The sequence below is a fragment of the Coturnix japonica genome, chromosome 8 (genome assembly GCF_001577835.2).
Source record: "Coturnix japonica isolate 7356 chromosome 8, Coturnix japonica 2.1, whole genome shotgun sequence".
Classification (NCBI taxonomy): Eukaryota; Metazoa; Chordata; class Aves; order Galliformes; family Phasianidae; genus Coturnix; species Coturnix japonica.
This window is the reverse complement of record NC_029523.1, coordinates 24,636,640-24,664,384: the sequence shown is the minus strand read 5'-3', so window position 1 is coordinate 24,664,384 and position 27,745 is coordinate 24,636,640. Positions and strand designations below refer to the sequence as shown.

At 41.6% G+C, this 27,745-nt stretch overlaps 1 protein-coding gene across 6 annotated transcripts in view; it reads right to left on the bottom strand.

Moving 5' to 3' along the window:
• PATJ (PATJ crumbs cell polarity complex component) overlaps positions 1-27,745 on the bottom strand; it is a 137,085-nt gene that overhangs the window by 20,553 nt on the left and 88,787 nt on the right. For all 6 annotated transcript variants that reach the window (XM_015870723.1, XM_015870722.1, XM_015870720.1 and 3 more), the window contains exons 29-34: positions 26,647-26,738; positions 20,243-20,315; positions 17,368-17,460; positions 12,978-13,049; positions 12,386-12,503; positions 11,815-11,948 (exon numbers count right to left, since the gene is read on the bottom strand). In XM_015870723.1, the coding sequence (XP_015726209.1) occupies positions 11,815-11,948; positions 12,386-12,503; positions 12,978-13,049; positions 17,368-17,460; positions 20,243-20,315; positions 26,647-26,738 (582 nt within the window). The remainder of the gene's footprint in view (positions 1-11,814; positions 11,949-12,385; positions 12,504-12,977; positions 13,050-17,367; positions 17,461-20,242; positions 20,316-26,646; positions 26,739-27,745) is intronic.

The following is a 27,745-nucleotide window of genomic DNA, read 5'->3' as shown; positions in this document are numbered from 1 at the left end:
GCCAGCAATAGATGTCCCCAAAGAAAAAGCATTACAAAGAACATACTGTTCTCTTGCTGGTGCTTTCCCTTTGCATTGTTCTGGTTTGAGGTTTGTTTTTTTTTTCCTCCTGAAACAAATAGGTGAACATCCTGCTGCAGAGCTTCAGCCATGACACTACCAGCACTCACAAATAGATGGCCCACTTCAGGGCCTCGAGCTCTTTCCTTTATAGTCGCTGCAGATAAACATGAGGCAATTTATTTAGCAGGTATCAGACAACCCAGACCTCGGACAAATGCAATCAACAAAACTGCTGTGGTTAGGAGCTCCTTCTGGAGCCTGCCACACCAGCCAAGCACAAGGCTCTCACTGTGCCAGGTTGGCAATACCATGTGTCTTTCCCATGGCAGGAGCAGAAAATAGTGGCCATGGGAGAACAAAGTACGCTCGTGTTTTGATAACACCGTAGATACATCTCTCGTCACTGAGTTAGCCCCCCCTGTGTTGCTTTGCAATGCTTCCCCAGCACACACGGTGTGTGTTGAACAGAAAGAAGCCCAATGCCCTAAAGCTAGTGCTCTGATCAAGACAACACTGGGAGCATTACTCTCTTTCATTCCCACTACACCTTATTTAATGATGTAAACTTGTATCTACAGCCGCTCCGCTGCTGCTGAAGCACAGCAATGCCATCATAAGCTTCATGTTTGATACATGTACACCAGCCACCGCAAAAAGCCTGAAGGGTTTTAATCACAAATGGATTACAGCTGATACGAGTGTCCCAGATGGGGAAAAAGAGACTTCAATCTACATAAACGAAGGCAAAATACTATGAGCTGTGTACCATGGCAATTAAGAAAATCAAAAGAACAGTGCGATTTTAAAAAATACACCATTGGCGACTGCAGGGTTTTCTTGAAATAACTGGAACAGCAATTACCAAAGGGACTGAGCAACACATTCACATCTGCATCAGCAGCGCCGCCGCGCCTCTCTGCTGCACTTCTGAGATCTTCCCTCACTCTCTTTTTCTTTTATGTTATCTCTGCTTTCAAAATGATCATCTAACTCTAGTCAACACAGGAGACTCTGATCTGGGTGAAAGCCAACAGGGTGACAGTGATGTGTATTTTTACATGTATTTTATCACCCGAGGCTGATCATGGGTAACTTTGGGAAATGCTGAGTCCTAGCTTTAGAACTTCAATAGCACGCTTTGCTTTTACTATTGTAAACACTTTTTGGCAGAAGACACTTAGAAATTGCCAACAGAACACAAAATATTGACCATCTTACCACGACAGTGGATGTTCTGAGGACCCTTTCAGACTATTTAGTCTGGTATTTCCTAGCCTCTGAGCAAGGAGCTTTCAATCCTATTTCTTAAAGTTTGTTTTCCACCCATGGTTGTTTTAAAAATGGCTAAAAAAAGAAACCCTGAAGCTACCAGCTTTTTTCATCATTAGTAAACACAAAACCACACATACCTAAAGCTCAGATTTGGGAACCTCCAAACGTTATCAGTTTGAGTCATCTGCATCATCTATTTGCAAAGACAACAACTCTGTACTACTCTGCGGTTCCTGCATGCATTAGAAGCCAGACCTAGAACTAAAAATATATATGGCATGAAAAGGTACATTCCTATTCAGCCTGTGCCTACCCTGGAAGGAAACACCCAGCTGACCTGCCAAAATACTGTTTCCTCAAATAGTTTGTTTCCTTTAAAAAGAAATAGTTGTAAGAGGCTTATTGAATCAATTAAGAAACAGAATGAAGAAACATGCCTGCAATGGTCCGTAGCATCAATTAGCCTTACCTTCCTTAGCTTATGAATTATGACAAAAGATGCCTTACCTCTGTTGTTTCTGGCATCAGCTCAGTACATATTTAACCCAGAAGTAATGTTTTTCCATTGAATCTAGTGGGATCCGGACAGACTCTGTTAGTTTTGATCATCCATGACAAATGGCTAAAAATTACTGATGTTATTAAATATTTTTATTGACATTGATATTTTAAAGGAGTCTGAGCACACAGTCAAGAAACATAACGTATTATTCCAGCCATCTAACTACCAAGCCCCAATCTGTAATGCCAGATTGGGGCTGTAACACTCATCTCAGTGCATCAGAAAACAAACTGGGATCTATCACGGCTAAGCCAATACAGAACATTTATTTGAAGGATGGGTTCTGGTAATTGAACATCTGCAGCTCCTACTCACTAGCTTCAAACTCAGTTGTGTGCTAAGAATCTTGACAAGTCAAGACTTAAGTAGTGAAGAAAAAAAAATCAATCAATCAATCAAATGGAGAGGGAAGGGAAGTGGTGTCAATGTCCAACTGGAGGCTGTACGTTAACAGTGACCACAGACAGATTTTCTCTCACGTCCTCCTCTCGCTCCCAGTTACGCACAGACCATGGCAGCCCATGATACAGCTTGTCAGAGCTGCAAAAACTGTTAGTGCTGAAGGAGAAAATAAAAACACTCTTACCATATCAAGAACACTGCTATTTAAAGAAAGATAATCTCGTTGCTGAAAGCACACGCTTCGTAAGGCTTACAAATACATTTGAAAACCTACAGCTCTCCTCTCTGTGTACTTTGACAAAGACTCTTCATTAGTCTGGCACCATTATAAGAATCAGGAATTAATGCAAAGTTTAACATTTCCTATATGTGAAGGCAGGATGCAGAAAACAAGCCAGGGCATAAAATCAACATAATTTCATGCTAAACAAAGTCCATGCTCGCAGGTGTGATCCTAGACTACCTGACCATGAAAACTTTGGAAATTGAATTAGAAGGGAAGCTGTCTGCTACTGCTGAGCTAATTAATGCTCTCACTGGAAGCTAACGAAATGGAAGGGCCTGCAGTTTAGTGGAATGAAGCTGAATACGGTGACGCTATCTATACTGAACTGCTAAAAACCCAACCAGAGTGGTTCTAAACCACAGCAAGAACCTGGCTGATAAGCGAATTGCTTATCAAACGTACCCTGCAGTACATGAGACAGTGCTTTGGAAGGTCCAGGTTTGAGCTGTGAGACAGCCATGCCTCAGTTGCTATTGCTTTACCAGAATATTATGGCTGTTGCACAGCCTTCTTGCAAGCAACGGGCAGGAAAATGAGCGCCAATTCTCACACTGACAGAAGAGGTTTTTGGCTGTGGAAGGAAAGGCAAGGGCTTAGAAGCAGTAGAGTTCTTGATCAACACCATGAAGAACAGCATTAGTGAGGAGGGAATGACTACTGAACTAGTGAGTGCATGGCTGCTAAATTTTGCAAGCTTGCCTATCTGAGAACCTACTCTTGGGAAATACAACACATAAAACATACGAAGTGAGATCTACTTCGTGTTTCCTTCTAAGGGAGGGGAATAGCGCTGAACTCTTGGGGAATCTGATCTCAGCTCCCCCCAGCTGTGGGTATTTCTTCTGCTTGATTTATAACAACTTTGGAAACCTGGCAGGGGAAGGCTATCAACTCCCCATCAGCAGAGAGCACAAATAGAAACGCTCCCATTAAGAAGTACATTCAGTAAGAGTGACAGTTTAATCCCCGTATCTTAAATGTCGAGAACTGCTAAGGCAGAGACCTCAGGCAATGACCACGTAGCACTGTCTTAATTGAACCTTGGGGAGAAAGGTGGCAAAGTCAGCTTCCTATTCAGGAAAACCACTGACCAAGCAAACCTTAAAAGCCTGCAGGACCATAAACAGTGCTGAGGAAGGCTCACAAGCTGTCTGGCTTTAGACTGGGACCGCTCACATGTTCGCCGCAAGCTTATTGCATCAGGGCCAGTTTCTTCTATGCAGCCATTCTGCAGAAGGACAGGTTGCAATGCAGGTGTCCTTTTTGATGGAAAATCAACCCCAGACCTGGGTTGTATGCAAATTCTGGGAGCGGAGAGTGAATGGACACAAGTCATGAAGGAGGTTCAGCAGTAAATGCTGTGGGTATTTTGATGAAGTGGTATCATTTGATAAAAGGTGGAAGAGTACACAAGAAGGGAAATCTCAAAAGAACTGGGCCAGAGAAATCCCCATGTAGCTGACTGAACCTGAAAGAAAAAGGCCTAAATCCTGCCTATGCCTTCTCGCCATAGAACTAAGCAGTTCTTAACTACTTCAGATCATTCACAACAAGCTATTCCTTTAACTGGACTACTATTGGAGTTTGCCTTTGCTCTGCTACTTGTCTGAGACCCAGCCATTATTTTGACAGGATCAAAGGCACTTCACAGAAGTGAAGTGAACCACTACACATGGAGGACTGCAATAATCACCAGCACAAAACAGCACTGAGGAAGGTGCTCAGTTGGAAACAAGTTGTTTTAAAATCCCAGACTGTGCTTTCCAAGATGTGCTTCTTAAAACTGCAATCATTAGACAAAAACCAGAACAGTCACGAGCATAGAAACCAGATCCATAGCTCTGTCCCTTATGGCTCTAAGTCTCTCTCTGCCACCACAGGCACCAGCAGCCACTTGTCCCAGACAACAGAGCACTGCACAGAAAAAAGGTACGTGTCTCCCAGAGCAGACACTTCTGAGCACACAGATGGCTAATGCTTAACATCCAGATCAAAACAGCCACAGTAGCTTTTTGGGAACCTTCATGGATGGGCAGTGATGGAAAGCAGGCGGAGCAAACCACTGGGACTGTATTAATCCTAAGTGCCTGTATCTCAGTTTGGGCTGTAGTTAGGTGGATGCAATCTTTCCACTACCATACTAATGGTATGCAATAGAAGGAAAAAAGCTTTCTATGTGCATTTGAGAACTTTCCTGAGGAAGCAAAGAAGCTACATAACATCCAAGAAAAGATGCTTTCACAGTTAGTTGACAAGTTGTATTTTCCTAAGCTATTATTACACATTTCCAACAAATTTCCTACACAGCTACAAACGTTACACTAAATTAACTTTTAGTATAGATAATAAAGTTACAAGGGCTTTTGCTGACTACAGGATTAGACTTATCTCTTTCCCAGGGCAAGTAAAACATCATTAGTTATTTCCTTTTCAACTTTTATAATACTTTGTCCAGAGCAGTAAAATTGTCATTTCGTTTTTACAGGCTGGTTCACAGATAAAGTAGAAATCAACCAGTTGCACAGGGTGTTTTACTGAAGAATTAGCCCCATATAAGCATCTTTCAGTAGTCAGTATTCAGTAGAATAAAGCCAGCTGCTCCTTACTTGTAGGCACAGGAAATTACAACCATTCTGATAGGATCTTGCACTTGCAGATCAAAATGGAGCCTGAAAGACAGCAGCTCAGCAACAAAAGCCGAAGGTCAGCTCAAAGCGAATCACTTGACTTCTCACACAAGTTTACCTCATGCTGTGTGCTGTGTATGCTCTGTGTATACTTCTTTGCAACACTCAAATATTTTGAATCTGCTAGCGTTCACAAACCATTAACAGGCACCCAAAATCCCAAGCCAAACACTGCCGTAATAAAACAGGCTATATAATGTATAATTGTATTACTGTGTTAATGTAAAAATGCTTCACCGTTGCATGATACTGAAAAACTTCTGTACTCAAGGTCAAAACAAAAGGCCTGTTTCCCATTTAAGAACAAGCCCGTGCAAGAGATGGTGTTCACTTGCCAGCTTTCATAAAAAAGATTAATCCACAACATCAATATGAATATAATTTTTCATACTAAAATACAGATTTATTTTAAGGAAGTGGATAATATTTGTATTACATTTTATAGGCCCCTATAGTTACATCTGGTCCTTATTTATTTAAATTTTATTCAGCTTGCATAATATTTTTGCTTACAGTTATATTCTCTAAGATCAGAAAAGCTCAAACCTGAAAATTCAATGGCACTATTCATTAACATTCCTTCGGTCTGCAGTCATAGACATTTGCAAGCTCTCCTTTGATTCTGAAATAATAAAACTAAGGTAATAAGATGTTTAGTGTAAAAATATATGACTTAAGTCAGAATGATAGAAAGAGCTATGTTTCTATGAATCACATGCCAAAGCAAACCCAAGTTTTTCAAAAAGTATACATGCTCATTTTAGAGGGAATAATAAAACACAGAGCTACATATTAAAATGTTAACTCTCTCACTCTCATTATTTCATTAAATAAAGAAATACGAACATTCACAGTGTACTGTGCATAACATGGGATAGAAAGGATGCATGAGGTCCTGAATGCATATAAGATTTGAAGCCAAAGCCAGTGGTTTCAACTGCCAGCAAACAAGATACCCCTGAAGTCCATTTTGATATGTCCTACTGTTTTTGTATACTGTTAGCTTTAATGCCATGGTTGATTTACACTCCTGGAAGACACCAACTTCTTCAAGCAAATTGTTGCTAGCCATACAGTCAGCTCAACCGTTGCCAAAGATCTATCAAACATATGACTTGCAAACTTACTGCTTTCATTCCCATTTGTGATAAGTCATGTACAAAGCAGTTTGGTTTTCTCATGCTGTGCAACATAATGTCATTTTTGGAATTATGATGAATCCATCAATTTCATTTTTACATTATCCAACCAAGAGTCAAAGCAATGCCTCACAATTTCAAGCTAACTACATTTACCACCTTCATTAAATTGCCTTCTATTTCATGTCAGTGACAGCTGGCAAGTAATTGAATGTTTTTCCCCTCCCAGCACAAACTTCTTCCCTGCAATTCCCAAGTCATAATTAAAAAAAAAAAACAACCAACCAAGAAACCTTGGGACTCCTATTACCAATTTTTCTTCTATTGCTCCATTCATTGTGCAATAGATTCAACAGCATCAGTATCTATATTGAATGTACTGATGAAATCCTCCTGAGGCCAATGTCTTGCTTTTCATTTGTGGTTACAAGGTAAGCAGTTCCTCGTAATACACTGTAATATTCCACTGAAGCAGTTCAGTCTTAGTCGGACTTGATGGCTGCATGAAAAGCTGCTCAGACCTTGACTGTCTATAACTGATGGAGCTATTTTTTGCCTGAATATAAATACAACTAAGATTGGCAGGGGAGGAGGAGGGGAAAGAAAGCCCAACTGATGGAGAAATTGTTTGTTTAGTAATGGAGAAGTCACATCAGTCCTCACACTGAGGTATGTCTTCAGTGGTGAATGTGCAGCACAGCACAAACCACAGATAGTAGACTTGATTCTGGTGTTGGTAACAGCCTGGTCTTGGCAGCACGGAGATCCTAGCAGGGTAATTAGCCCTCACAGCTTCAGGGGCAAACAGCGAGTCCTGAACAGCTGCAATTTAAAGTCACTGATTATTCCCTTGCCCTTCCTAAACAGATGGGGTTTATGCAAGGTATGACTCACCTGAACTGACAGAATAAATCTAAATATTCTTCTGTCAAACTGCATCCCAACCATCACAAAGCTCCCCCCTGCTCTGCTACACTCCAGAAAGCCTCCTGGGCTAACAGAGGTGATTAGGAAAGACTTTCCTTTCTGACTCTTTGTGTTACCAACTCTTACAGCAACTAGCATTACAGCTGAGCACAGGCATATTCTGCTACCTTTTGGATCACAGCTTAAGTTTTCCAGTTTCCTGGCTTTGTGGACCACTTTATTTTACAGATGGAATACCTTGAAGTCTGTTAATTGCCTTAAAAATGCTTTTTATTAAAGCTAGCTGAAAGCAAAAGCAAAAAAAATTTTATATATCAAAGCAGACAACACAGCACAAAAATTCTACACAAGAAGTTTGTCGTCATCTTTAGTAAAAGAGACACAGGACACAGATTGCTTCTTTCTGTTCCTTCTCTGTTGCTCCTGTAAGGTACCCGACTGCCTTCCTAGCTCCACAGAGCCCTTAGATTACTGCTTCTAAAACAGGTTTTTTCAATTTATATTCAATCTTCAGCACTGAATTGTGGTTTCAAGCCCCACCTGAGCCTCTGCACTCTCCTCCTTTCCTATGGTTTTCTAACTCGGCCATAAGGGGAAGGTCCATGCACCAGCCTCCATCAGCATCCAAACACCCTGTGGCATGTCTGAGCACCTCCATCGCCCAGGCAGCACACACAGCCATAACTACGAGTTATCAACTTGACCACTACTTTGTTACCCAGCCGGAAGCAGAACACTGCTCTCACCCACCTGTTTTTACCTTAGAACAATGTTTTTTCCATATTCTGCCGAGATTAAAGTCCTTATAAATTTGACAATCTTAATTTATTTAAAATCTTAGGATCGTTAAGGATGGAAAAGACCACAAGGATCATCAAGTCCCACCATCAACTCCTCAGCCATGCCCACTAAGGGAAAACTTCACTGCAAGTTGCTCACTGACATGGCAGCATTCAACCGCTCCGGGGTGACAATGGGATTAGGACCAATTAGCCCCACACACAATATGGAAGGGTACAGGGACAACTTCCTTAAATGAATCCTCAATTCTCTGGGAGAAAAAAAAAAAGGAAAGGAAAAAGCAGAATAACTAAGGAGCATTTCCTAACTCTGTGCTAATAACAGCCCCATATGCCATTGGTGATCAATGGCCCCAGAGTGGGACTGCCCCAGCTCAGAGCCCTGCCTTGTTGACCTGAAGCTGGAGGCTCGCCCGGCTCTCTGAGCAGCACTGCACGAGGTCAGCCATGTTCCTGGGGCCTGAAGGTCTGTGTCCCATGGTTGGAGTGCCTCAGGCGCCCTGGGAGTGCTGGCAGCTGCCAAGTGACAGTGACACTCCTGTCAGGTTTATGGCTGCTATTTGCAGTGGTGGGACCGACAGGCCTTTATAGATCATTCAGCCAGCGGAGACAGAGGGCAGGAGGGTGTCCTGGGGAGCTGTGTTTGAGCCCCAAACCTCATTTTGGGATGTTTTTTTTTTTTTCTTTTCCTAGGGGGTGGGGGATGTTTTGTTTTTGAATTCCCACTCTGAGAGTTACTTTTACAAGTTTGATTGGACTACAACCAAATAAAAAAAGCCTTCTCACAAATGGAAAGCCCTGTACTTCAGCCAGCTCTGCTCTGCAGCTTAACTGCTTTAAAGAGAGGCCATGTGTTGTGCTCTCACGGGGCTAAAGGAGAAGGTGAAAGGAAAGACAGTGAAGGAAAAAAATAATACAAAACCAAAACCCCACCAACCCTCAGGTTAGAAGGAAGCAGGATCCTTAGCAGCCTGGAACCCAAACCCATAAAGACAAATCCATGGGACAGTCTTTCCTTCCTCTTTTCTATGAGCACATCCTTCCAGCTGATGCTCTCCTGCTCTGTCCTAAGCACACAGTCACAACCCTTCGTTGTAAACACATGCAACTCAAAAGGTTTTGCAGGTTTAATGGGATGGTCATCTTCTCAACAGTAAAACATTTTACAGGGGTTGAGCCATCACTTTCCAGCCTCCTGAACAACTTCATCTTCCAGCTCACAGGCTGTATTTTTTAAGTTGCTACTTGATGACTTTTGATGAAATTCTTAAGGTTATGGCTTAAAAGCCAATATTCCATGTATCATTCCAATGTGCCCCTTTTGCAGGCTGCCAAGTTTACTATTCCAAAAGCCTGGAGCATTTAAAACAGATCCAGAACATTCTGAAGTGAGCTGTCCTATCACATATGAACTGCTGTTGTGCGTCAGTGCTGACTCCAGTAGCCAGTTATGCATTTTTAGATCGAGTGCATTTGAAAACCACAGCCTCCCTCAGTCCCCAGCACTGACAAATGACTGGAGCCGGGTCTCAGAGCCCTCATCATCCAGCAGCCACTTGCACACCTGCACAGGTATGAAATAAAGATACCCCAGTGGAGATGGAGGAAGACACATGTGTCTGTGTCTTGTTTTCTCACAGGAGAGAGGCAGAATGAGTTTCTGCAGCACACACAGGCATCAGCCCTGCTGACTTGCCACTACTCTGCCCTCTGCCTCCAGTGGAGCACGTTTTCACGGCCCTGTCATGGCATCTCATCTCTGTGGTCTGTGTGCACTGAACTGCAGGAGCATAAAAGACAGAAAATCCTTCTTTCACGCCTCCAGAAATAAGCTCCAAGAGGTTCTATTCCCATTCTGACTTCAATTTGACAATTCCCATTTCAAAAAATACCTTTACGAATAAACAAACCCCAGCCAAACCCAAAACAACCAAAACCTATTACAGCTCAACATCAATTTCACTGCACTGGATAAAACTGTGGGTCTTGAGTATACAATTTCTGCCACACGACTGGACCTTTGGAAGTGATGAACTTCTACAGCACTACTGCATAAGCTTGAAGTGAAGCTTTAAGTCAATGTATTTTGCCTATCTTGAAAATGAAATACATCCCTCCATTTAAATGATGGAGAGTAAGAAAAAATAGATCACTCACCCCAAGTATCTGTTTTGTTGTATTTCTTCTCTAGTCCAAGAAACCCAGACAGAAAATTCCTTAGTCTCAATTATCATCTTCTTTTACTTATTAACCTCTCCCCATTCTGTTATATAAATTACTCCAGATTTTTATCAAAGCTTTTTGACTTCATGGCATAAATAACCCATGCCAGCCATCAAAATAATCAGGGAATTATTTGGGAGAGGCTGGTAGTACAGGACAGAGTGATGCTGATCCCACCCTTGCACATCTCTGGCTGCCTGTTTTGAGAACAGTTTGCAGGGACTCATTTTGGGAGGTCTTGTAACGCAAGAATGAGAAACACTGGAACTCAGACCTCCCTCCCCCCATCCACATTTACTGCATGGATCTTTTAAATAAAAACTCCTACAAAGACGCTTTAATGATTAAGTAATGAAAGTACAAACCTTAACCAAAACCACCTACTTAATTTAAAACTTTTGCATTTTTCTCATCTGCTCCATAAAGTCGGTATTTGTAATTTTCATTTATTTATATGAAAGTCTCATGAAAGACGTGCACCAGATTGTGTCTGACAGACTGCCACGTATTATTTCCAAATTCCAGTTAAATAAAAAGAGCAGAGAGATGATTCATGTTGAAACTCCTGTTTGAATTTACTCAACACTGAGGAGCTAGATAAAAAAGAGACTAGATACAAAACAGCGCACAGCTGGACAGAGTGGAAATGGTATAGGTTGATTTAGCCTTTGGAGTAACTCAGATCTATCTCCATGTGGAACAGTAGTTCATTCAGTCTCCACATAGTCAGAGACTTGGATAAGTGGGGTGGCATGCCGAACCTTTTCCAATTCCAGCTTTCACGCTGTAGAAGATACAGCCCACGATTTGCAAAAATAAAATGACTTTATTCCTCATGCTTGCTTTTTTCCTTGTTCTGGAAAAAGATTATTACATTGCAACTATTTAAAATCTGTGCCTGCTGACACTCAGAACACATGATTATTTAACGACCAACCAACATGATATTTTGGGAACTGCTGCAGATAACAAAGCAGGTCTATTGTTCCAACTCTCTGCAGCATGGGATTCCGAAGAACCCCAATAAAGACCCCTCTGTAACATACACGTTTACTGAAAGAAATGAATGTGACATCTAAAAGTAAGCTACTAAAAAATACAGCATTTCCTAAATGGAGAGAGCAATGAAAGCATCAACAGCAGAGGCAGAAATGGGTTTAGCATAAATAACTTGCTGAGTTTACACTTGAACTGTTATATTTCAAAGCAGATGAAGACAGTTTCTTTTTGTGAACAGCATAGCCAAGGTCAGATTAAGCTTGAAGACACAGAATTACAATAGGAAACAATTGATAGAAAGCAAAATTATCAATGTGATATTAAAGATTGTGGTTTTCAGTTTCTCCTCCACATACTGACCAATTCATTAGGCCATTAAGAGACTAATAGCATAGTTTCTTTACCTCTTATTATTTAGCAGAGACAGTAATCTATTATTTCAACAGGAGCTCACCAGTGGAGTGTCTTTCCCTCCGACAATGCTGAGTCCAAGTCCTGATCGACCCTTAGATATCTCTATAGTCATCTCCTGTCCAGGAACAATAGGACATGTCGCTGGATCCACTGGCAACGGAGGTGGTAAGACATCTAAGAACATGAGAGGGTAAAGAAATGAGTCACAATATCAGACAAGAGAAAATAAAACAATTTAGGTAGTCATATGAGAGCAACTAATTAAACTCTCTTGTTGTGTTCTTCACCCAAACTAAATCAACCTTGAAGATTATGGTGAATCACTTCTGAAGTCTCTACATTAGAATAACTCCAGAGCTCTGACAGCAAATGTTCAGAGCATGTGTCTGGGAGGACATTTAATTTGGATACAACCCATGCTATTCAGATATCAATAGCAAGGTGTATTCCAGTCAGGGTATATTTCCCAGCATTATAGAAATGGCAGTTATGTCCCAGATTACCTTAATTTTCATTAAAAAAAAAAAAAAAGAACACCACCTTCCAAATCCTGCATTAGGTACTAAATCCATACAATATCACTGAAAAAAAACCAAAAAGGTATTTCGTACTGCGGTTTGTGATTTCTGTGTCTGGAGAGAGGTAAGAAGGTGCTGACACCAGGGGTATCTCCTGCAAGTTGACTGGGGCTTTTGCTGAAGATTTTGATTGTTTCATCTGTTTAAGGACCTAAAAGTGAAGCACAGTGGAAGCAAAAGAGATCAGTCATCAAACACAGAAGTGCATGTTAAGGACCAGTTGTCTCCGTGATTAGCAGGTCCTTCTAAATCTACCAAGTCCAACAGACAGGAAATGTGTAATAAGCACAGGTGATAAAGTGAGAACATTCAATTTAAAAATAAATGACAAATCAGAAAGACTGGATAGCTGTGCTTCCAGCAATGCTTGTGTAGGAAGCTTGTGTGAACAGTGGTGCCTCTCTTCTCAGCGGTGCCTCTCGTGCCAAATAACTGTTTTGTTTGTTTGAACAAAGAATATTCCTGACATTACCCCGTGTGACTATTCTGATGTACTGAAGGAGAAGGAAATCGTTTTTAAAGTCCCATCTCCCTCAAAAATTATTTAGGTATTTCTCCAGTTACCCCATATGCCCCTGAAATCACATAATCCATGGCAACATCTCCCTACCATTAATACACCTACGTTTTCTGGGAGCTGCTCCTCTGCTTCCGACTGATCCACCAACACCGGTCTGTCAGCTTTATATTTCACATCCTAAAAAGTCAAAAAAAGAAAGCGAGGTGTAATTGGAAATGTAATATTATCTTAAATACAGTATCCTCCAAAGCCAGAAATGGCTGTTCTGGTTAAATACAGTGACATTTCATCATTGCTTGAAGTACACTTCTATTGCACACAGCTGAAGTCCAAAAATGAGAAGAGTTACTTTGTAAAGAATTAAGAATTACCAGAAATTAGTATGAATACAGAGAACTAATAATAGGAACTACTAAAAACACACAGGCATAACATTTTAGGAGTGGATTCTCTGGGAAGGGATTATCTTGCACTGTTTATATTTTTCCTGAAAAACATGAAACCAGAAAGGAGATGGAAGCACAATCTCTGGGGTGATAGGACCAGCCATTCCAATGTGATGTGGAAATATACAGGTATAGGCCATACAGTGCGCACAGCTGAAAGGAGTTCAAAGTCACCTGTCCTCTCTGGCTTCTGTTCTTTTTTAATTGCTTCTCAGTAGAACTGAACATACTGCTTGTACTTAAATAAAGCAACTGCTTACAATGCATAGAGCAGCCTCATTAGGAATGTCTCAAGCAATGGTGCTTAATCACAGGCACCACTTGTATCCTAATTTCTTTGCACACTCTTGCAATACACTAAGGAACATCTTTTCTTCTCCAAGTGCCCCCAGACAGTTACAGTGTCCTCCCTTTGTTATTTCTGTGCCAAACCTGGGCCGCTTTGATCACAGCATTAGATTTAGTTATCTTACCTCATGTTAAAAGCACTGATAAACAAGTTTTCTGAAAAGCTGAATAGCAACTTCAAAAGACAGAGATATTCTGCAGCTCAAAAGAATTTCTAATTACAATGACAATTCATACATAAAATAAACATAAATCTAATTTTAGGTTACCAAGCTTGGAAATACTGGTCTTGTTTCCTGATGCTGTATTACATTTAACCATGCCAAGCCCCATAGGCTTGTCTCCTGAATTTTGTTCTTGCTGTTTTCATACAATAGAAACTGTTACCCAAATGGATAATAAAAAAGTAAGGAAGAGTGATCTCAATCTCATGTTCTCAGCAGTATCAGGGGAGAAGTGGGAAGATTGCTTTGTCTCTTTACGAGAGATTGTTTTAATGAACAATATAAAATAACTCCATACTTCCCTTTTCCATTCTGATGCACAACTAAAATGTGGAACTTCACCTTTAAAACCCTCTAATCCTCTCCACTGATGCTCAGACTATGCTGGAGGCATCCCGACAAAATGAAGACATTTACAGCCACTCCAGCACTGCATTGTACACACAGCAATTGCCATAAGACTGTGACCCAGCTGGCTTAATGGAATTCATTTTCACAGATACATCCAGAAGCATTCTTACAAAGCTCCTCCTCTTTGTTAGTGCGTCACGAACTTTTCTGTTTGTCTCAAGGACAGACTGCTGTTCCAAGTTCAGACCTTTAAGCCAAGTGAATCCGCTCCCCTATAGCGAAGCTCAGTCTGATTATCCCACCGGCAAGATAGCAAGTGACACAGGCACTGCCAGGACATGAAGTGTTTCAGAGCATGTACAAGGGCTGTGCGAGCCACTTCCACCATCATAAAGCTACAAGTTTTGAGAATCTCTCCAGGTCCCCATCTATTGATTCCCTCCAGTACAGAAAGCAGGAGAGCAGCAGAGCTCAGAGCACCATGGCCTGCTATCAGGACACCTCAAACAGCAGCTAGTAAGTGTGCAGGCTCTGCCTAACGCTTCCATTGGCTCCAGCTCAGATATAAAGTTGTTTTCTTTCCCCTTCTTATCATCCAAGTCTACAACAATGTCCATTACATAACTTTAATAAGCATAAGGTGATGAAGTGAAAACAAAATGTATCTCGGGAGAGACCGACAAATTTATCAGCAGCGCAGAATGATAGGAATACTTCTTTTATTGCTGCTGTCGCTTGGTGAGACATCCTGTCTGTGCTCTGAGCTGCACGCACTTGCAGAAGATCTGCTGATAAGCACATACTTTCTGTTTACTCAGTGAACTTGATCTCACATGTTGACTTTTACATTCCTGATTTATCCTGACATGTGACTGAGAAATTCAATTACAACAGTGAAGCAGCATTAGCTCCAGTAGCAGCCATCATGCTATGAAAAACAAGGCGCTGTTTTCTTTTGCCTCAACAGCCCCTAAAAGATTGCAACAGAAATCTCTCTTCCCCAAAACACCCCCAGATCTTGTGCTGCAATTGCAGTGTTGAAGTGTTAATGCCACCATGACCCCGAACCCATATCCTGCTGGTCTGATGGGTCTGATGACAACCACATTTTTTCAGCATTTATGAAAATAAGATAGGCTTTCTAGAAATATTTCCCATGTGATTTCAAAATCTTGATGGAAAGAAATATCGGACATTCAGAAGCTTGTCTCCAGTATTTTTCATCCATTTATGCTTTCAAACCAAGGGCTGGCCCAACTGAAACCACAAGGTACTGAGCAGTCGCATTCACAGACGTCTAAACACTTGCCCAGATCCACCTCCCAGTCCTTAAGTTCTGGTATCTATTTCTTAAATGGAAAAAAAATAAACCAATAAATCACGTCTAGGCAAAGTGCTATGGCAGAGGCAGAGCTATGCAGCAGCACTAAGACTGGCACTCCTGGTCTTGGCAGTGAACAGGGGCAGGTTGCTTTCCTGCTGGGCCTACTGAACACTGCATTCTGAATTCTAAGGAGCAAATTGCAGCAGATAGCTGCTGTTACATGAAAAAAGTGTTGGTGGAAAGATGAGATGGTGTGGGCAGTCAGAAAGGAAAACTAAACCAAGTCCTGTACTGATGCTCTCACTTGCACGCTCTCAATAAGCAAATGCCTCATCTTTTCTTCCCTCCCCTCTGCCTTAATCTGGGCCCCTCCAATACACCAGTGCTATAACTTCTCATGCCATTCTTACTGCTCAGTCTAAAATACAGTAATTTCTATCCTTTCTTGCTTCATATCAAGTCAAAAGAAGCTGCCAATATTTTCTGTGCCTCCTGCTGTCCCAGTAGCATTTTACCTCCATGCCTATCTTCTTTTTTTTTTCCATTTTTACTTTTTTGCATTAAATTCACGTTCCCTCCATTATCTTTCACCAAAACCACCCAGCACCACATACTACACAAACAGATCAGGTGTTTTTTAACAGCTTATTTTGCTTTTTTTTTTTTCCCACTTGAGTCATTTCTTCTTGCCAAGTTGACAAAGAGCAGCAATAAAAACAAGTGAATTGCACCTATAAATGAACACAAGAAAACTCTTGATTCATTTATATCTCAGCTCAAATGAGGGCCTCTTGACAAAGCTAAGAAATAAGAAATAATTCAATTTATCTGCAATTCATTAGGAACATGAAGAAGTTCATTTTAAAGTTGGTTAATTTTGATACTGAAATACTTACTAGTTATAGGACACTATAAATCTGTTCAACACATCAAAACATGATGGAGCCAGAAGAAATTAGGGAAAAAAAAATAATAGGAAAACTAATATCAGTTTTCCTTAGTGAAGGACTGCACATAAAAACTGTGCACTTAAAGCCAGTCTCAGAGTATGGGCTCTCCTTGCAAAAAGAGTGGACTGCAGGGAAGAGGCTGTCTCAGCAAATTGTATGTACCTGTAAGTAAGTCATTTCTCAGCATGGATAGTAGATTCCCATTTTAAACTTTCAACACAGAGTCCAAAAAAGAGATTAAAATTGAACCCTGAAGGACTTTCAGATTTCTCATAATGCACAATCCTGACATACTAAACAACAGCAAGAAAAACCTATCTGCATCAATGAGAAGTCCAGTATTTATTACAGCGCATACTGACAGCAACACATTAAATCAGAAGTTATGGCCTCGATGCACAAATTACTGATAGTAACTCTATAACTACGTTATTCAGGAGGCAAGACCAGATTATGATAATAGCCATTTTGGCCTTAGAATTTATGAAGCTATGAATATAAATAAGAAAATGATTTACAGACCATGGTTGTTTTTTTTTTTCCTGATGTTTGTCACACATGGATAGCAAGAGTGGAAACCACATCCCCTAACAGGGAAAGAGCTCCAGAGAAAGCCAGAATGCTACATACAAATACTTACCTTGGTATTTTAACAAATTAAACTGAGGTCAGTACTCATGAAAACACGCAATGAAAGCTATCTACGTAAAGCAAAAGATTTCATTCTGCTCTTACGCATATTGGATATTACTCTACATAAGCGTGCTGTAACACTCCAACCAAAAGGCAGATAAAAAACCCTAAACAACTGTAAGCTGTGATTGTTACTGAGGATTGCTATACGTCACTTACAGCTTTGTTGGGTTCCTCATCAGACAGGCTTTTCATGACAACATCCAAGCTTGGGTCTTCTTCACTGCTTGGGGTTTCGGTGCAACTGTGATCCTGGTGGAAAGGAATGAAAGCAGTCCTTAATCAGAGCTATGATCCCCTATAATAGCTAAATTAAAAAACAAACAAAGAAAAAAAAACAAACCACAAAAAAAGCCAATTTTACCTTTCCTTTTGTTTTTCTAAAGAAGCAGCAGCATGAAAAAGTAAAAATAAAAATAATGATAATAAAAAATATACCCACAATTAAAACATCCTAATGTCAGGAGACAAATAAGTGGTACAAGTTTTCAAAGGCAGACCTCAGTCTGCCCCAGGTACAGTGAAGTAGTCTGATACCAGCACCCAGCAGCAGATCCGGGTCAACACTCAAGGCCAGATCAAACTGGAAGCCTCCTCCTGACCTCTGGAGAGGGAACGAGCTCCCCACATGCTCAATGTGCTGAAGGAAATCCACTGTACCTTCCTGCCTTCTGAGCAGGTTGGAAGCATCAGGACCAACCGCTCTGCCCTGGAGGAACTGCCAAGACCAAAGCCCTCCTTCTCAGGGCACATGGCCACCACACTCAGCACACTTCAGCTTGGAGCACTGTCCTTCATCTGAACAGCAAATGTCCCCTTAGGATTCAATTAATTCTGCACATCACTGCCAGAATACTGAGAAGAGTATTCAGAGACAGCTGATGGAGAATGAATGAATGAAATTAATGGGAAAAACACTGATGTTGTTAGGCCCAAGATGCACTCCTGAAGCTCCTCCTGCATAGTGTCTGGCTTTCAAAAAATCATAGAATGCCTTGGCTTGAAAGGCACCTCAAGGATCATCAAGTTTCAACCCCTTGCCACAGGCTGGGCTGCCAGCTGCTTGATCAGCTACTAGAGCAGGTTGCCCACGGCCCCATCCAACCTGGCCTCAAACACCTCCAGGAACGGAGGTGTTTCTGATGGATGAAACATTATGAAAACTGATCTTTTGACAGCAACAAATAACGTACTTTGCTTCTGGGACAATGTCCACAGCGCTACCCCACAGTGTAGTCTTATCCTGTCTTGCAATCCATGCAATGAAGCAAGATTTATTTTAAGGCTTACTTACCGTATTACATATGGAGATATTAGAATGCCTTAATGAATACAGAGAAAAGATGAAGAACAGTGGATGATACCTATGGCTCCCTGATACATTTAACACCAGTTATGCTATTTAAGATGATCTGACTAGAGTGATGTTCAGTGTATGTACTACATGATACATATTTACTTTGCATTTCAAGATACAAAAGCACAGTCAGGCTTTCTTAGGACACCAACAGCTGACAAAAGAAAGCAACATCAAGTTCTATACAACAAGAGTGTCTTTGGGGTACATTTATTTCACTGAATAACAAGATGCCAAACTAGAAGTAAAACACAACATTTACAGAGGCAGCACATATAGTAAGAGCTTGCCAGAAATGCATGAAGCTCAGCCCACACATCCACCTTGAAAGGCAAACACTGCACTCGTAAGACTGAGCTTTTTTTGCTTCCACATGCTGGGAGAGTCTAATTACAGTCTTTTGGCCACAGAACAGCATGTGACTAAACAAAGCTTTGTGGTCTGTCCCAAAGACACAAATATTGAACAAAGCTTGGAACAAATGCAGGTATTAAGAAGTCAACAAAAACGGAATGAACTTGGGTTCTGTTAATTGTAAAGTAATTTGCAATCCACCAGCTGCACCTGGAGCATCCTGCTTTGATGGGGGAAATAAAAGCCAAAGCACTGCCCCAAAATGACTCAGATCCAAACATAACCTGAGCAGCTCTCTCCCAGTACCATGTAGCTGTGTGTCTGCATGGAAGCAGCCTGCATTTGTCAACTCAAGGCAAGACCAAACCCCAACTGAATTATAAAGCATCTTTTGCTTTATTAGTGCAAATAGAAATAGAATTCAAAAGCAACAGTAAGGCTAAACATGTGCTTTATCTAGAAAATTTAGTTAGACTGTATTGAGATGTCAAAATGGTAACAATGGGGTGACACTGCAGGGATTCATGATGCACAAGGGAGCAATCAGTCTACACTGAGGCCGAGACAGCAAGAACACTCAAGAAAAACACTGCTAACATTATCACGCTAAGGCAGTTTCTGCACTGGATGGTTGCACGCTACCACAGAGCATGGAAACTCCCTGCTCTACCAGCCCTTGTCTGCTTCTACAGCAAAAAAACATTGGCCAGGAAGGAGAGAAGCCAGTGGTGGGGCATAAGATAGAGCTGTGGACCAATGCTCCCCATTCAGCTGGGATTGGCTCAAGATGTTCTTGGAATGGAGCCATGTACACAGTGAATGCTTTACCACTGCTTCTTATTGCTTACCCCTTCTTCATTTTTAGTGCTGCATACAGAATATTCTCAGGGAAACAGAACACAAAAAAGTGTGTTTTCCCCTGCAAAATATTTATCTTCTGTAGGAGAATATCCATGCTCCAGGCCAAAGACTGCTGTTCCAGCCTGCTGAAAGGAGCAGGACAGGAGATGGCAAAGTTTTCATTCAGAGACATCTCCTCCCGCACAGCAATTAACCTGATTAACAGACGCCATTACTGCACTCCAGCTCTATCAGTAAAGATGAGAACAATAAAAAAAGTGATGGGGAAAACACACCCAGTAGGTCAAATTCCTACCCAATGCATTTTATGAACCAGGGTATAATTAGACAAGGTGCTTGAATCTATAATGAACCGGTAATGATGATTAATCTATCTAATTAAGCAACCTCAGATTAAAACAACAACATCAATCCCCCAAATGAAAAACAGCAACAGAACAAGTCCCAACCCACAAACCTTACCTCAATAGAAGGGTGGGTGCTGGTAGGCAATGGGAAAGGAGTAACAGCCATCTGATTGACTGCATCTTCATTTCTGTACAACAAACAAGCAAACGACCAGCTGATTACAAGGTAAACCACAACAGCCAAACGTTTCCTTTGAGTTGTTTTTGCTCATTAAGAAAACACTACTACTTGGGTGAGAATTGCTTCTTACCAGAAGTTAGAATCTAGAAGAGAATTTCATTTTGGCTCGTGTTCTTTGCTAGCAAATAGATTACATCCCTTCCTGGGACTGCAGAGAATGCAGCTGGGAGATCCTGACACTGCAGTCTTTGGAAATCTAATTTAATGTGGATTATCAGAGGATGCAGCTGGAATTTATGGCCGCTATATATCAACAGGTGTGCTAATGCTTTGTTAGCCTCTTCTAATAATGTCTTTGCATGTTAACCGCTTGTTTAGGCTGTCCAACATTCACACTGCTGAACATATTAAACCTTCTGCCAAAATAGACTACTTTTTTTGTCCATACTTGCTGTGATCTTTTCTAAAAGACACAATGCAAAAAGTCAGGCAAGTTTTTAGACAAAGAAGGGAGGACAAAACTTGACTTCCCTTAGGTAAGAGAGCATTATCTTCCAAAGATGCTTATTACATATGGCATCTTCTGCACTGTCAGGAAGATGTCTGACTACCCTAACTTTCAAAATCCTTTCTTATTCAAGACCATTCTGCCTTGCTAACATTGGACCAGCATGTGCTTAAAAGTGCTTTATAGAAATGCCCGAAAAAGGAAGTGTCATTTTATCTCTCAAGAGTTAAATACACGAAGCTAGGACGTTCTGATTACTGCAAGTCAACACTATAAATCAATAGCTCTCAGCAGAGCAGCGTATGGGAAATTCAATCACAGGCATTTGACATGATAAATCCTACAGGCAAACGTTGGTGAATTAATTTACTTATCTTCAACCAACCAGCCATACAATTCAAAGGGATCCACTCTGTGCCGCTCGGTTCTGTACAGGCTCCCAGCTCTCCTCCTGGCCCTGCTCAAAGCCTTGAACAGGCACTGGCTGCACTGTCAGTGGAACCAGAGTGCCCGGGGTGCAAACACATGCACAGGGCCATGCAGAAAGCTGAGCAATGCACAAAATGAAGCCCCTGAATTTTATAAGCATTTCAGAGTCTCCAAGTTGACTATACTCTGTAAAGCACATTAGGCAAGGACATTTTTCTTTCTCTTATGTTCCGGAGACATCAATCTAATAATATCACTCTTCTAAGCCATAAGAATAAATCAGCCAATATAAGGTGTCTCCAAGACATTATTGAACTGTACAAAATTTTCTGACAACACTTTATTTGGAGCACAAACTGGGGAAACCAACACTTCCCCAGCATACAACATGGGCTACTCAACTTGCAATTAGCAGCAAGCCTGGAAATAGCAAGGTACTATAAAACCTTTGTGAGAAGCAGCATTCTAAGAATTACTCGATGTAAGCTTCACGATCTGCATGACAAAGGATGTAATCAATACAAAATAGTTTCTGTTTTGTATATACACACAAAATGTTTTTCTACTGTCCCCCCCTCGGTGCTGGGATAACAATTTTATGCAGCTTGAAGCGGATGGCCAATTCTATTCCAAGCAATAACAAAACCCCTTACAGTCATCGTTCCCCTGGAGCAAAAAAGAAAAAAAAACCAACAAAAATTAAAAAAAAGCAGGAGGTTACAAAATGTCTCAACTTGTAATCTCCCCCTGCTAGGGCTCCTTCATATTTAAATACTTTAATGCTGCTTCAAAGGAGAATGCTTCAAAGCTGAATCAAAGAGTGAATGCATTTTAAAGTGACGGAGCTAATAATAAATTGCTCTTTCTGCTCTCCACTTCCCTAAGTGTCCTCAACTAAAACATGAATTTATTTACAACTAGAAGGAGCGATCGCTCCCTTTTGATGCTGGAGCAGACAGCTCAGACGTCTGAGCATCACATTCAAATTACAGTAACTGCAAAAAGAACATCTGATATATTTGCCAAGAGCTGCTGCTCAGGCGTTCCCCTCCGTTATCTGCAGAAACAATAAACATCCCCTGCTCTCGTCCAGCCCTTACCCTGGTTTGTACAAAGCACTGGGCAGCAGCCCTCCCCTACAGCTGTTTGTATTTCACCACCTCCATGTAAACCAAATGGGGGTGGAATTCAGCACTCCTCCCGCAGATGCTTCTATTGCTTCTAACCTCTGAGGACGGGATTCTGAGTGACAACGGGGATGAGACCTGGCTGGAAGGTGAGTGCCCAACACCGTTAATACAGGAACACGCAGCTTTTCTCATAGCAAAAGGTCACAGGTACCAAGACCAAAGCAGGGCACGAGTAGCAAAGGCCCTGTAAAGGTTACAGAGCTCTCACACTTACACATTTACTTGCTTGAACTGCTGCATCTCACTGCATTTCTTTTCCTTCCAAGTCTAAGTGGAACCCCTGAGCGTTCCCTGTCCATCCTCACTGCCCAAGAAGAACTCAAGTTTTGCTCCACCTCACTGTACCTCTGCTAAATGGGGAGATGCGCAGCTTAAGCAAAGACAAATACTGTTATTACTGATTAACCATCACAAACGCCTGGCACATAAAACACCCAAGGAGATCAGCATGCAAACATGGACCTAATGGGATGGCTCAACTGAAGCGACACGGTGAGGCTCTGGCTCAGCAGAGCAGTGATGCTGAGCCACCTGATGGAGCCGCCTGGCACTTGGAGGATGTCACACACAGCTGGAGCCGCCTATGGAGCACTGCAGAAAGCTCTCCTTCTAAAGGCAATAACCTGCAGCCACAGCCTCAGCCAAGTTCAGGTTTATTTGCTCAATGGATGAACACGTATATTTGTAATTCTTGCATTCAGATTCCCCATCTTCATTTGAGGACATTTTCTTTTTTCTATTTTAATGACTTGTGTGTATCTCGGGTTTGTGATGGTGTAGCTCACTGCCATGTAGTGCTAAAATACTTGTTGAGCTCTCTGAATGGCATTCATCTCCTGTCAAATCCTGCAGTATTTTACTCCAAAAGCATTTTTCCTCATTGAATAAGCCAGTTTTCTTTTAAGGAAAAAAGGTATATACACAATCACAGAGTTGAACACAACTGGATAATGGTCTGAAATCAGTGGTGTTCACTTTGATTCAAGCACTCAAACTATATTTGATGTGCTTATTATACCAGCACTGAAGCACCAGCACAGATTAAAGGCAGTTAATTGAGCATGGACAAAACACTGACTCTGCTGAATCATAGAATCCGCACTGCAGAAGAACTTTCTGATATAAACCGGTTCTCCTTCTCCAAATGCAAAATCTTATGGTTTTATTTTATATCTTAAATGGATGAACATTTAATGTGTGAACCAAAAATCCAAAGGACACAAAATCCATTCTATTTTGGGATGCAGGGCCCTGAGACTCCTACACAAGGCAAATCTCTGTGAGATGACTGCAGCCTGCATTCAACACAGGAGCATGGAAGTTAACATAGTGACTGTAGGACTGTGGTCAGAAATGCCACTGGGTCAGAGCAAACCCCTGAACAGAGCTGTTTCACCACACGAAGACCATGCAGTGCCTGGGCAACTGGTTTGGCTGTCAGATGGGGCGAGCATCTTAAACATCCTGAACTTGTTCCTGTAGAAGGCTACGAAGCATGAGATGCACTGAATCTTAAAAAGAGGGGGAAAGTGACTAACTGCAGATCTTTTAGATGCTATTACAAGCTTATGTAATTAATGAGTCCTCTGGGAACCGGTGCTGTGTTAAGATCTACATTTTGGAATCTGGCCAAAATCAACTCCTTTAAATAATCATTGTCAGTTTAATTGAGGAAAGGATGCTCATAAAGCAGAGTGAGAAACCCTGAAATATATAAAGGGACGGCTGTGATTCTCACAACACTCCTGCACTGTCTCATCAGCAAAAAATTCAGGAAAGAGTGGGAATACAACTGTAACACCACCTGGGCATAAAAACAAATGTGTAAACACTTCCACAGTGCAGACTGCTCTTAGGTTTTTAGTAGACAGTCATAAAGATTGAGGACACCCATCTTCCATGCCTGTCATCGTCTCCTCCCTCCCTGCATCTCCAACACAACTTAGTCAATGACACGCATTACATTTACCATAGAATTTTCTGGGCTTCTTTTGTAACTGATTAAGGACTTGGTGGAAACATCCCCCTGCCCTGCAAGTGAACCAAAACATCAGGAATAGGAAACTCCTGACACAGTTTCCTGCTTCAAAGCAAAGCAGCAAATTGCTTATCACAGAACATCCTTCATTTGAAGAAAGTAAGGCCCTGGGGTATGAGAGAAAACACTTTTTAGTATTAGATAGTCCAGGAGTTCCACCAGTTTTGCTTTCATGCCTCAGATCAGCTCACTCAAGCACACAGGAACTTTTTAGCCTGCAAAATAAAGAGTTTATGGAAAACTGATCTACTCGGGCTTTATGTTGTTGAAATCAGAACACGAGTATTTTCATGAAGATCCAACTCCCTGTTAATTCCAGCAGCACACATCACTTTGCTACGGTGAGCTGTGGCATCTTCTCACCATTTGCTCCAGGATGCAACTTAGCTCCATAACATTACGGGCCTTCTACCTTTACAAGGAAGCGGAATCAGTAACAGCACTCAAGAGGAAGAAAGTATTACTTCTGCTGCAAGGGTTCCTCCTTGTAACAAACGTAATGGTATCCTGCTCTTTCCACATCATTAAAGCTGAGGGGAACACATCTGAATCCAGCCAAGCAGCAAAGAGACCAGGAACGCTCTCAGCCGGCTGCTCTCAGCGCTCTGCTCTCATCTGGAAAGCTCCAGCATGCACACATGGGAGAGATGGATGGAGACCCAAGATGCCTGCAGCTCCTCACGTTTAGTAGAGCTGGCACCACAGCACATTAAGCAGTGGCATTTCAGTACCTCAGTTTTAGACTGTAGTTTTAAAATGGTTAGATGAAGCAAGCAAAAACCTCTACCAAACTGCACCTAGGGCAAGACTTCTGCCATTGGCACAGCCTTGTGTTTATGCATTCGATCACATCCGTTCACTTTGAGGTCTGAAGTGTAGGAATCGGAAGCATCAAGGCTCGTGAAATATATTCACAAGAAAATGCTCTCTCCTTGAATTTCAGTTTTAAGAGAGACAAGTTAGCTCTGATGAAACTTTGATACCCCCTCTTACTAAAAGCACAATTTTTCCTTGCATTCTGCACAAAGCTCTAGTTACCAGCAATGTTCTCTCACGGGGAGAATTTCCTTTCACTGCTGTTTGAATGGCTGCTGGGGTCAAGTGAGCAGGCTTGTCAGTTGTCAGTGTGCTCCAGTGCAAGGCAGAGAGCAGGGACAAGATGCAGGCTCTTTGTAAGTGTAAAGACAAGCTCATAACCTCAACAGCAGCGTGTATGACAATTTTTTTTAAGCTCTAGGGGGAGCGACAAGAATTATTCAATGGTACTTCCAGTGTCTATTAATTATGGCTGTCACAACAACTTTTTGCCTTGCAATTCACTTCTACATACAGAACTTGGAAAATGGGAAATACGGATACAACTGACATTGTTTTCACTTCTTTCCATATCCATGGGAGACTTGAGTTAATGAGCACGCCCTGCTGCAGCCCAGCAGAGCCTGGCCCTCAGCAGGCAGCTGCTGCTCAGGGCAGCAGGGCAGGCTCACCAGAAGCCCACACTCCCAGTGCTGCCTGACAACACTAAATTGAGCCCTGGGTTTTGGTTTCATACGCTCTGCTTCTGCCTCTGGAGGTTCCATACCAGACACATTTTCCATATGCAATTAAGTAATGGTGAGTGAGTTGTTGTACATGACATTTAATTTTCAATAGCTGGGGAAAGTAACACGGGAGCTGCAGGCAAGACCATTAATCTCCTCTAGATCCTCTGTGCTGCCAAGTATAGCAACTCATTCTTCACCGAGCTAATGCTGCTCTTCCATCATTTCTGTGTATGCTGTACCAGACAGAGCCATGCGAGTAAATGTACACATTTATATGCATTCATCCACAGATTATTACATTGTTCACAGGTAAGCCGAGTATGAGCAAAGGATATAAAACAATATCAACTATGATGTATACACTGGTGGGAAGACCACATTAATAAACTGGAATGGTTGATAGTGCCAATAGAAGCCACTGCTGGAACAGAGGCATTCATGAAGGTCCAATATATTAATGTTGGACCTTCAGCAGCCCTGAGATGAATAGTTAAGGAAAAGCTTTATTTCATTCCACAGAGAACTGAGTAAGTTCAGCAGTTTCTGAACAGGCTGAATAGGTTAGTTATACATGCAGATAAGTAACAGAATAGGCTAAAGTATGAACAAATGATGAGAACTGTTCTTACCGTATGAAAACTAGCTTGACCTTTGACGGGGCAGTCTTAATTATTGCAGAGGCATTCTGATGACTTCTTCCATACAATATCTGATTGTTTATCTGTTCAGAGGAAACAAAAATTTCATGTAAATAGAGTTCCAAAAGAAGTATGCGTTGTTTTAATTTATACCACCAAGGCACAGGACAAGGAGGCAGGATGCTTGGGTGGTGAAACACAAATCACAAACCTTCTGAGCCTTTACTGACAGAAATACTAGAGAAGTACTGGTAGATAAACCTATCTGCATAGTGCTGGTGAGACAGAAACACTGGTGTTGAGGCACTAAAAGCCCCTTTTGGCCACAGCTCTACTGCAGAAACACTGTATGACAAGGAAACAACAATGGCTGTCACCATCAGCCAGCCACAGGAGGAGGAATCTGCAGCTCAGAAGCAACACTAACACCTTCTATATCAGGCTTCTCATCGTTCCTTTTGAAAGACAGGCACTACTTAGATTTCAAGCTCAACCTCCTTCTCCTGCTGATTCCAGGACGGACCATAGAATTGCAGAACTGATTTTTAAGATATTAAATTTTCAACATAATTGACTCCAATATAACCAAAGGAGAAACCACTGTATTAGCAGCAAAGTGTTCCGCATTTTATTCTAGACTGATATAAAAGAGCAACCAGTGCAGAGCTAATTTAATGCTATTTAATGCTCACCTGCAGGTAACCAGCAGTTCAGGAGTTAGATGAGACAGAAAGGACAATTTCAGAATAGACCATGTTACTTTTGCTGTGAACAATCAAACACTTAACCACTGCAACAAACACCATGTACTGCTTTGGATGTCACTTCTGAGTGTGAGCCAAACCTCTAGTTTTCATGGGGAAACAGCATAGCCTTCAACACCTCCCACAGCCTTCAACCCACCCACGGCCTTCAGGACTCTTGTCTGCAGGAGAACAGAAGCCCTTTCCCAATTTGAGACAAATAAGGTGCCTGCTGTCTTCCATTGCAAAGCTCAGCAAGTGGCACCTGGACAATCACAACGGCAGCTCCGAGATGAACTGAAAGCATACTTGGTATCCTATCTCAAAGGTCACCTGTGGTGTAACAC